Source organism: Salmo trutta, chromosome 28 (assembly GCF_901001165.1).
Source record: "Salmo trutta chromosome 28, fSalTru1.1, whole genome shotgun sequence".
NCBI lineage: Eukaryota > Metazoa > Chordata > Actinopteri > Salmoniformes > Salmonidae > Salmo > Salmo trutta.
In genome coordinates, this window is record NC_042984.1 from 13,921,053 (window position 1) to 13,933,131 (window position 12,079).

The 12,079-nt window shown below is 42.6% G+C and overlaps 2 protein-coding genes across 3 annotated transcripts in view; one reads left to right on the plus strand and one right to left on the minus strand.

Annotated features, from left to right (window-relative positions):
• Positions 1 to 12,079, minus strand: part of LOC115165540 (transcription factor NF-E2 45 kDa subunit-like) — a 38,764-nt gene that overhangs the window by 15,003 nt on the left and 11,682 nt on the right. The window lies entirely within an intron of this gene.
• LOC115165544 (coatomer subunit zeta-1) lies at positions 4,123 to 8,358 on the plus strand. Of its 2 annotated transcripts, none has more exons than XM_029718733.1 (9): positions 4,123 to 4,261; positions 4,684 to 4,752; positions 4,975 to 5,056; positions 5,276 to 5,367; positions 5,498 to 5,553; positions 5,861 to 5,938; positions 6,153 to 6,204; positions 6,305 to 6,343; positions 7,794 to 8,358. In XM_029718733.1, the coding sequence occupies exons 1-9, from the start codon at positions 4,253 to 4,255 to the stop codon at positions 7,839 to 7,841; spliced, it is 525 nt and encodes a 174-aa protein (XP_029574593.1). In that variant the 5' UTR covers positions 4,123 to 4,252; the 3' UTR covers positions 7,842 to 8,358. The 2 variants fall into 2 exon arrangements, with proteins under 2 accessions (XP_029574593.1, XP_029574592.1); XM_029718732.1 differs by having other exon boundaries at positions 4,129 to 4,270.

The window sequence follows — 12,079 nt, forward strand, 5'->3', positions numbered from 1 at the left end:
AGAGAGAACAGTCTATGACTAGGATGGCAGGAGTCTTTGACAATTTTTAGGGCTTTCCTCTGACACCGCCTGATATAGAGGTTCTGGATGGCAGTAAGCTTGGCCCAGTGATGTCCTGGGCCGTACAGACTACCCTCTATAGTGCCTTGCTTTCAGAGGCCGAGCAGTTGCCATACCAGGCAGTGATGGAACCAGTCAGGATGCTCTTGGTGGTGCAGCTGTAGAACCTTGAGGATCCGAGGAACCATGCCAAATATTTTCAGTCTCCTGAGGGGGAATAGGCTTTGTCGTACCCTCTTCACGACTGTCTTAGTGTGTTTGGACCATGATAGTTTGTTGGTGATGTGGACACCAAGGAACTTGAAGCTCTCAACCTGTTCCACAACAGCCCCGTCGATGAAAATAGGGACGTGCTCGGTCCTCTTTTTCCTGTGGTCCACAATCATCTCCTTTGTCTTGATCACGTTGAGGGAGAGGTTGTTGTCCTGTCACCACACTACCAGGTCTCTGACCTTCTCCCTATAGGCTGTCTCATCGTTGTCAGTGATCAGGCCTACCACTGCTGTTTCATCTGCAAACTTGATGATGGTGTTGGATTCGTGCATGGCCATGCAGTCATGAGTGACCAGGGAGTACAGGAGGGGACTGAGTACGCACCCCTGAGGGGCCCCCGTGTTGAGGATCAGCGTGGCGGATGTGTTGTTCCCTACCCTTACCACCTGGGGGCGGCCCGTCAGGAAGTCCAGGTTCCAGTTGCAGAGGGAGGTGTTTAGTCCCTGGGTCCTTAGCTTAGTGATGAGCCTTGAGGGCACTATGGTGTTGAACACTGAGCTGTAGTCAATGAACAGCATTCTCACATAGGTGTTCCTTTTGTCCAGGTGGGAAAGGGCAGTGTTGAGTGCAATAGAGATTGCATCATCTGTGGATCTGTTGGGTCGCTATGCAAATTGGAGTGGGTCTAGGGTTTCTGGGATTATGTTGTTGATGTGACACATAACCAGCCTTTCAAAGCACTTCATGGCTACAGACGTGAGTGCTACGGGTCAGTAGTCATTTAGGCAGGTTACCTTAGTGTTCTTGGGCACAGGGACTATGATGGTCTGCTTGAAAAATGTTGGTATTACAGACTCAGTCAGGGACAGGTTGAAAATGTCAGTGAAGACACTTGCCAGTTGGTCAGCACATGCTCGGAGTATACGTCCTGGGAATCCATCTGGCCCTGCCTCTTGTGAATGTTGACCTGTTTAAAGGTCTTACTCACATCGGCTACGGAGAGCATGATCATGCAGTCATCTGGAACAGCTGGTGCTCTCATGCATGTTTCAGTGTTATTTGCCTCGAATCGAGCATAGAAGTAATTTAGCTTGTCTGGTAGGTTCGTGTCACTGGGCAGCTCGTGGCTTTGCTTCCCTTTGTTGACAGTGCATGTCATAGTAAAAACCGAGCCATGAGGTCGAAGGAATTGTTCGTAGAGCCCCAAGACAGGATTGTGTTGAGGCACAGGTCTGGGGAAGGGTGACAAAAAAAATCTGCAGCATTGAAGGTCCCCAAGAACACAGTGGCCTCCATCATTCTTAAATGGAAGAAGTTTGGAACCACCAAGACTCTTCCTAGAGCATGCCGCCCGGCCAAACTGAGCAATCGGGGAGAAGGGCCTTGGTCAGGGAGGTGACCAAGAACCCAATGGTCACTCTGATAGAGCTCCAGAGTTCCTCTGTGGAGATGGGAGAACCTTCCAGGAAGACAACCATCTCTGCAGTACTCCACCAATCAGGCCTCTATGGTAGAGTGGCCAGACGGATGCCATTCCTCAATAAAAGGCACATGACAGCCTGCTTGGAGTGTGCCAAAAGGCACCTAAAGGACTGTCAGACCATGAGAAACAATATTCTCTGGTCTGATGGAACAAAGATTCAACTATTTGGCCTGAATGCCAAACGTCACGTCTGGAGGAAACTGGCACCATCCCTACGGTGAAGCATGGTGGTGGCAGGATCATGCTGTGGTGATGTTCTTCAGCTGCAGGGAATGGAAGACTAGTCCGGATCGAGGGAAAGATGAACGGAGCAAAGAACAGAGAGATCCTTGATGAAAACCTCCTTCAGAGTGCTCAGGACCTCAGACTGGGGCGAAGGTTCACCTTCCAACAGGACAACAACCCTAAGCACAGAGCCAAGACAACGCAGGATTGGCTTCAGGACAAGTCTCTGAATGTCCTTGAGAGGCCCAGCCAGAGCCCAGACATCTCTGGAGAGACCTGAAAATAGCTGTGCAGCAACGCTCCCCATACAACCTGACAGAGCTTGAGAGGATCTGCAGAGAGGAATGGGAGTAACTCCCCAAATACAGGTGTGCCAAGCTTGTAGCGTCATACCCAAGATGACCCGAGGCTGTAATCACTGCCAAAGGTGCTTCAACAAAGTACTGAGTAAAGGGTCTGAATACTTATGTAAATGTAATATTTCCGTTTTTAATTTTTAATACATTTGCAACAATTTCTAAAAACCTGTTTTTACTTTGTCATTATGGGGTATTGTGTGTAGATTGATGAGGAAAAAAATGATTTAATCAATTTTAGAATAAGGCTGTAATGTAACAAAATGTGAAAAAAGTCAAGGGGTCTGAATACTTTCTGAATGCACTTTATATAAACCCTTGATTGCTGATGCTATGTATTGGCCATTGAGAGGCTTTGAAGCCACCGGTTGGCCATATTGGCACTCCCCAGTAGGCGCAGTCTTCCATAGGAATGAATGGAGATCTACAGATTTCAATTAAACGTTTCAAGGACAGAATTACATGTATTTAAAGCTGCAATATCTAACATGTGAGCTACCCAACCAAATTCACAAAGAAATGTGAGTTGTAGATCTATCATTCTCATTGAAAGCAAGTCTAAAGGCTGGTTTACAGTCCATCTATTTACATGTCTGTAGTCAATTCTCGTAGCGACATCATGAACATTCTATTGCCATCCGACATCAAACTTGGTGTTGTTGTTCTGAAAAACTATAAACACAAAGCAACAGCCTCTGCTTGATATCAGCAGCCCGGTGCTCCAAATAACACATACGTTCTCTATTTTAACACCAATAAATCCATCCGTTAAAAAATGAATTCAGTAAATTTCAACCTATCAAGCCAGGCAACTAAAAGCAATTTTCTAAACAATGTTTTGGTTTTTTGCTAGCTAGTTAGCTGCCTGGCTAGCCAGTTCAAATAATGTCCAGAGTATATCTGACAATGTCTTAACTTTAGCTTTCATTATTACAGGAAAATAAACCCACAACAACATAATTATTTACAATGTAATGGCGATCTTAAAGAAAATAGCGTACTGCCACAGTGTGCCGAAATAAAAGTAGGTAATTCTATCTTAGAATATTAGAACTCCTGCATCATCTTGTCACTGGAGGATTTGGTCTGGTTGGTGTGGCAGTCTGGTAACAGTCGCAGACATTTAAACTTTTTTCAAGTCTGTGCAACAAGGAAACTGACAGTCGCCACGACGGTCTACAGACATTCCACCGGAATATAAATTAAATGTCGTTTTGACCTACTACACTTGTAGCAATCTAATTGTCTACAGACATGTCAGTAGTGCAAGTATAAACTGGCCTTAGGAAACAGTAAATTTGTTCTGTGTGGGCTATTTCTATGCTTCCCCCTTCAGTTTAGTTTTTGCATCTTTTATTTCGGTTTTATACACGAGCTTCAAATAGCTGAAAATACAATATTTTTGTTTATGGAAAAATAATTTTCACAGTGGTTTAGATGGTAAAATCATTCTCTACACCATACTTGCTTGTTTTATCACATAAACTGACATTCGGAAAACTATTACAATTTTTGCAACCAGGAAATTGCGGAGCGATTTCGGCATAGTGCACTTTTAAGTATTTTTGTTGTTGTAGTGGGGACAGTAACATTAGTAATCTCAAAAATGCTTCCAAAATACTTTTTACGCAACTGTAGGGGAGTGCCAAGATGGAGGCACTGTGGCTTCAACACAGCACCCATAACCTGTCATCTAGTGTGATTATAAATTGTTGGTATGGGCTTGTTGACTTGTACCAACGATTTTTATAACTAAGCCATTGTTCTGTCTGTGCTTGAACTCTGTCCTCAGAACAGAGTGGGCGGTGTCATAGCGGAGCGTTTTGATTGATGCGGATTATCATCCAATGGAAGACGACATAAACGTTTAGGCAGCTAACTAGGAAGTTTGCTAGCTAGCAACTTAGCAAATAAGATGGATACGGTAATGCTGGTAACGTTATATATTTTTTAAATCATTCTGTATGTTATATTTCCTGATTCGATTTTTGTTGGGAGTCTAGCAACCTTTGCAAAAGAGAGATTAGTGTGCTTGCTGCCTGCTGAGAATTGGGAAGGAGCTGTTAGTTAGTTAGCTAGCAATAGACGGTAACGTTACCTGGCGAACTCACCATCCGCTGTTTTAGAAAACTAACTTGCTAGCTAGTTACAACAGCAAATCTCTGGTTACAATGCGTAGTTACTAGGAATAGCTATCAGCGTAGTAATGACACATGTTTCCGTTTGAATGTAATTTTCTTTAGTTAGGTAGTTTGCTAGTTTGCTAACGTTAGCTCGCTAGCTGCTGTGTATTGATGATGTGTAACTTATCTGCTAGGCAGTCATGTCTGTGTATCTTCACAACAGGAACCGTCATTATACACCGTGAAAGCAGTCCTCATTTTGGATAATGATGGAGAACGACTCTATGCTAAAGTAAGACTTTGATACGTGTATTACATAAAGGTGTGTTAGTGCTTGGCTGGAACAAAAGCCTGCATACCCCCAGTAGCTCAGGGCCAAAGTTGGTGATCCCTGCTATTTAACTCATTCTATCAGTATGTAATACACAGCTGCATTATTAGCATACCATATGAAATGTATAAACAACAATTAGTTGTGGTTTCACGCCTCTTTTTATTAATGCTTTATTTACAGTATTATGATGACACCTACCCTTCAGTAAAGGAACAGAAAGCTTTTGAGAAGAACATCTTCAGCAAGACACACCGGACTGACAGTATGAAATGCATTTTAATACACACATGTTCATACACATATTTTCGGGTCAGTGAATAGTGTTGTGGTCTTTTATCCACTAACTGGTCTTTTGAGCAATCAGATCTTTTCACATCAGATCATTTTCAGAGCTGATCTAAAGACCAATTCGGGAAAAAAATGATCAGAATTGGCCTCCATGTCTAAATGCAGCCATTGTCATGTTTCTGTGCATACTCAGGTGAGATCGCTTTGCTAGAGGGCCTCACAGTTGTCTACAAGAGCAACATTGATCTCTTCTTCTACGTCGTTGGAAGCTCGCATGAAAATGAGGTAATCATATTGGAAGGCCGTGGTTGGAAACATATAATGAATAAATTGTATGTTTAATTTCAGTGCAGTGCACCCTGCCATGCTCTAAATGACCTTTTTGTTGTTTCTGTGTTTTGTTCCCCTCCAACAGTTGATGCTAATGGCTGTTCTAAACTGTCTGTTTGACTCACTGAGCCAAATGTTGAGGTGAGACCTAAAGCTGTTCTGAACTGTTTGTTTGACTCACTGAGCCAAATGTTGAGGTGAGACCTAAAGCTGTTCTGAACTGTTTGTTTGACTCACTGAGCCAAATGTTGAGGTGAGACCTAAAGCTGTTCTGAACTGTTTGTTTGACTCACTGAGCCAAATGTTGAGGTGAGACCTAAAGCTGTTCTGAATTGTTTGTTTGACTCACTGAGACAAATGTTGAGGTGAGAGCTAAATCTTACACATCTTTTGCTATCTTTCATCAAAAGGCAAACCTTGAATAATTATCTGTTGTCTTCCTCTGTAGAAAGAATGTTGAGAGGAGAGCTCTACTTGAGAATATGGAAGGTCTCTTTCTCGCTGTGGATGAAATTGTGGATGGGGGGTGAGTTCCATGTCTTATAATTTCTCCATTTTAGATTGGATATTGACTCTAAATGAATTACCACTGCTTATTTTCAACCGTCCAAACCAATAAGCATGGTTGTATGATCTTGGTGAACCACAGTCATAAGACAGCTGTGGTCTGGTCCAGTGTGGCCGTCTCTTTGCACATTGTGAGAGTGATAACAAGCTTCTCTCTCTGCTGTCTCCTAAAGAGTGATTCTGGAAAGTGATCCACAGCAAGTGGTCCACCGCGTGGCACTAAGGGTAAGGGTCTCTTTCCTCTTCAGAAAACACTCTTCACTCAACCCAGTGGACTCTGTTCTGAGTGTGGTTTCCTAACCCCACTATGTAATCTCTCCTACAGGGGGAAGATGTGCCCTACTCAGAGCAGACTGTCACCCAGGTGAGTACAACAACCCTAGTTACCTCATTCATCTCAGCATACTACATTGTTCAGTGTGGATCATGCGCCATTGCATTATTTACTCTCTACTCTCCTGAGACTTAGGATGTGTCCAAATAGCACCCTAGTCCCTATGTAGTGCACTACTTTTCACCAGGACCCAGCCTTACAAGATTAAGAGCTGGGCCCACTGTCCTAGCCTGGGAATCCAGACTGAATCAACCTATATTTTACCTCACCTGTTTCACTTAACTAATTTAGTGAAAACAAAACTGAAATAGAGCTGAATTAAGTCTGGGTTTCCAGGCTACTGAAGTCCCTCTCTCATATACTTCACTCTCTCCAATCCTACTGCTTCCACTCTTCCTTATGCATGGAAAGCCCACGATTGCTAATGATCGCCGTGTGTGTGTGTGTGTGTGTGTGTGTGTGTGTGTGTGTGTGTGTGTGTGTGTGTGTGTGTGTGTGTGTGTGTGTGTGTGTGTGTGTGTGTGTGTGTGTGGCCTATGAGCTGAGGTCCTCTCCGGTCCTGATTATCTTCTCATTTAAGAGGCTACTGTCCTCCCATCCCTTCTCTCTTTCTCTCACTCCTCCTCCTCTCCCTCGCTGTCTAATGATTAATGGCTGGCCGTCTTCCTTACGGTTCTTTTCCTTCAACAAATTAATCATGAATTCATTCCTGCATATTTTGCTTTACTGGCATTACTCATCTTTCTCTCCAGCCTTTTGAGGTAAATGTGTAAATCATATGGTCTCCCTTCATTTACTTCAAGACCCAGTGCAGTCAAAATTCAGGTTTCCTGTGTTTTGTCATATTTGTAGAACAGCTAATGAAACTAACACTGTAAAAATGTTAGCAGTGTTATTTCCTGATAGTTGCTGGTTGTAAAAACTATCTACACTGGACCTTCTCATCAGCGGGTTTTGCATGGGTGGAATTATGGCCTGCCTGGTGACATCACCAGGCGGTATAAATTAATAGACCTTTAACAGACTCTCAAACATCTTACAATAACACCTAGAGTTTTCTGCTTACATATCCCTCCCATTAGGCCCCTCCCATTAGGTCCCTCACTCAGACCACTCCAAGACAGTCCTATCAAAATTCTTGCTTGAATTTAAAAAAATATTTTGTATATTTTTGCTAAAAAGCTATTTGTTTCCTTTTGACCATTTTAATCAAAAACTATTACAGTAAGGTACTTAATTGTTACCCAGAAATGATTTGTTATTGAGATAAAAATGTCTGCTTTGGGCAGTTGGTCTCTGTCTATCAATCGAGGTGGTATTCATTTACATTCATTGTTTCGAAAGGGAAAGTCTCATTTTTGAAATGCAAAAAAAGTTCAAATGGATGTCATAAACAGACTGGAGGCTCATTATACAAGCGTGTGTTTGTATGTTTACTTGTTTGTATGATCTATTTTATAAGGCCAGTTTTCTTCTACAGGTGCTACAGTCTGCCAAGGAACAGATCAAATGGTCTCTGCTACGATAGAACCTGTCAACTCCCCTCATCTAACACTGTACCACCATTACACATGCCTCCTCTCTCTGTGATGTCATCCCCTCTATTCACTCCACACCATTCCTCCAATCAGGACTGAGGAGAGGCTGATCAGTCATCCAATCAGACACTCCCAGGGCCAGGGATATCTTTGAGTATTGTCTGTCTGAATTGATCATTTTGATCATGTGTCGTTACTGTAAAAGGGTATTCTTGTATCTGGCTATGAAGCTAGCTGTGAGAGGGATATTGGATGGTAGTGTGTCAATACATTCCTGCTGCCTGGTTTGCATTTTCTTACCATGTAAGTTGACAGCTTTATGTCCCTCATCTCTGATAACATTCCATGTGTTAACTATAGTACAGACCATAGAAATAATTCCTTCCTATTTCTATGGTACAGACATGGTCAGATCAGGCATCCTTGTTGTTAGTCACATTGTTCCTTCAGAATACTGGATAAATTCAAGCATTTAAATCTTTTGAATAAAAACTTTTAGACACTGAAGCTGCGACTATTAGGATATTTTGTGGTTGTTTGTGTTTGTTCTTGTCACACTTTGAAATATGTTAATGTCAGGGTTTAAATGAATGGAAGCTCAGGTAGCCACTATTAAATATACACTGTAGATTATGTAGAATTTCAGTCCACTTGAACCATGTACTGTTTCCTCAGTTGCAGAGTTCCCATGTCACACCATGGTACTAGAACTCTGCTAGCCAGACAGGGAGCGTCTCACAGCTAAAGCAAGGGCTCCATCTTCTGGTCAATGCACCAAAACACATTCCTGAGGTAAACACTACATGTAAGTGACTTTATTGAGACCATTTCAGTTGTGTTTAGATGCTGTAAAATTGTGAAGGTGTTTATAAATAGGTCACATCTAATTCGTTTTTCCCCTTGATAATCATCCTGCACTTGTGATCCATTTCAAACTGAGCAATAGAGAGATGAATTGTGTGCTTCAGCTAACCTTTTTCTTCTTCTTGATCGTTCCCCCCCGCCTCACAAAAACACACAAGCTCATCTTAATGCAAATGAAAGATGCCCTCCAGAGAATGTAGATCATGTAGATGTCTATTACAAAAATATTCACGTTCTTGATAATGTCTGCATTTCACTACCAATGGGTCATGTTCATTAGGGCACACAACTGAAAACTTTGTACAACATTTCTCAACGAGAGAGAGAATGTTAGTCCCTCCCTGTTCAGTCTGTTTTTTTCGATTTGGTGCCTGATAAATTTGTCCCTGGTGTAGCTACACACCTTGTCAAACTGACGTCTTTAAGGTGTCTGATACAAACTGAAATGTGCATCATAATGTGTAACTGGTCTACCATCCATGACCATGCCTAATGTGGACTGTTTTGGAGTGAGCGGTCCTCCTTGTCCAGACCTTGGCTCTATTTTCAGCATTACTCATGTGTTCCTGAGGCAACACAAACAGATGGCAGTACATGTCTGCTTCAGATGTCTGGTTTGTATGAGCATCAGTATATCAGTTAGTGTCCATGATATAACCACATCAGTGGAGGATGGTGGGAGGAGCTACAGGAGGACGGGCTCATTGTATTGGCTGCAATGAAATTGATGGAACGGAGTCAAATGTGGTTAACTTATGTTTGATGTGGTTGATACCGTTCCATTGATTCCTTGCCAGCCATTACAATGAGCCTTTCCTCCTATAGCTCCTCCCACCAGCCTCCTCTGAATCCAATAAAAGTCATATCTCTTTGATAGATTTTCCCTTGGTGTCTTGACTGTAGTCATTCACAAAGCCTGTTGTAAGTTGACAACCCCAGCTTGTCTCTAGGACCATGCATTACTACTGCTATCAAACACAGTGAGTAAATGGGGTTCCTCACCTAAAGCCCCCCTTCCTTTGGGCCTCTTCTCTGATCCCTCTATCCTTCCTCTAATCTCTTTAATGATGATTTGGCAGAGAGGGATGAAGGGAAGAGCAAGATAAAAGAGAAAGGGGGTGTTCAGTTATCGAGCTGCTTCTGTCCTGGAGCCTGATCAGAGGAGCCTGATCACACACACATTTGTGATGATAGTCAAAGGAAAGGGAGCTAGACTCTAATCCCCTTCTCTTTGCATGGAATAATTGTATCATTCTCCCATGAGCCCCCAAATGTTAATTTCACCAATTGAGAAATGCACTCATGGGTGTGATTGCTTGAGAATAGCTGTATGTCCTGCAGCCTGTCTATAAGATGCAGTAACAGCAGAGTGGATGTTTGTATTGGTGTCTGCCAGGGACACAGAGCGAGAGGAAGAAGTTAAGTGAAGTTAATGAAACATTACTCATCTGGCAGATTCATTGTCTTGGCTGGCCTCCAGTCAGGTCCACTGTAAAAGCCTACAATTTGTGTTGCTAGGTGGACAAGTCAACCGCTCTTCACTCTCTTAAATGGACGCAGAGATGCCACTAAATTGCATTTGTGTGTTATTATATTTTAAGCATTTTGAAATTATTAGGATATGGTGTTAGATCTATTCATTCAATTATCAAACCAGTCAGATTTAAAAATTCTGCCTATTCCCTATTCTATATGTCCCGACCCAAACACGTGTGATTTCGGGGGAGGGGAGATGTGAAAGGCTCCATTGTTTCAATAGCGTTCAGTCTGGTTTATCCAGGCTAGAATGTGAAGGTTAAAGAGGACACGGTTAGACAGCACAGCAGATCTAGACAGCAGCAATGCAGTAATTGATTAGATTAGATCCACCTCACTGTGTCCTCATCCAGCAGGGCAGGGAGGGACTGGAGAGGGTTCAAATGGATCACACACACGTTGGTGCCTCCTGGGTCATCCCATCACTTAGTTTTCATCTAGATATTCAATATGTTTCAGTCATATTTTGTGTGTGTGTTTGTGCATGTGCTTGTGAGTGTGTGTCCTGCCATCCCTTCACTCATTTTCCATCTAGGTATTCCTTCGGCAGGGCAGGCGGTACCTTGGGGCAGTCAACGACCCCCTTTCATCTGCTAATTACAGTTACACCGTCGTAAAAAGACAGAGAGGTAATTTATATTAATTATACAGGAATGAGTATGATAGTCTGTAACGCCATGGTTTGACACGCTGTAAAACAGTCAGGAGCATGTAATGGGCTTGAGCCTTGTAATTGATCGATGCTGTGTACGATAAAAGAGACTGTGTGAGTCAGTAAATGATCATTATTTACATGGTGTGTGGCTGGTGACTGAGCTATATACTTCTCAGTGGCCTGCACTAGTCAGACACAAGGCCAATGCTTCAATACACTACACAGGGGTGTCAAACATACACGGGTGATTTGAGTAAAAAATAAAAACTCGTTTTGACGGCGAGGAAATACAATCAATTTCCAATGTGGCGCTCCGGACCTCATTGAAGACTGAATGCGGCCCCCAGCGTAATATGAGTTTGACACCCCTGCTCTACCCTATCAAACATTTTTTTTAAATAGGACATTAATTATGCCTGTGTTGAAGTCTTAGACTATAATGTGTAAGACTCAGATGCATTACACACACCAGACCTTACAGTGGCGGTTCTAGACCATTTCAACTGGGGGGGCCAAGCTGGGGCCAGTTGTACTGTTAGAGGGGCCAGTTACATTAGACGTTATTGTTGTCATATCGTTTTCTTCACTGCATTGCAGGCATTAGGAGGCAAAAGACTATGTTCATAATCATCATCGTTGCCACTGTCTAATAACGGATGTAAAAAAAAGAACGATAGCAAAAATTTGTTATGTAAAAATCATTTCATAGTCCACATTTAGGGGGGCCACACGGGAGTCCCCCCCCCCCCAGAACCGCTAGTGGTACTATACCCCAATGTATCTGTATTGCACCAGGAAAACATTTTGTATTCTATGTATTCCCATAGAATAGAAAATCATTGCTGCTCTGCTCCGTAGAGAAGCCAGCCAAAAACAACAGCAGTGCCAGAGAACACACCACTGCACATTCTCTCTGTCCCGGTCTCCTCAGCCAGAACTCAACATACAATGTATGTTTTTTTTCCAACAACAACAAAAATGATTGTGCTACTATCAATTACATAAGATGCTGATCAATCCCTGATGTGAAAGTTTAATTCTGTGTTGTTGTATGTCACCAGGAGCCTAGCTGGTCTGTTAGCTACTGTTCATCATTCCAGTGGGAAAGTTACATGTTTGTTAGGATACCGCTTTTCCCCCATCATTGAATAACAGTGCTTTTCCCCCATCATT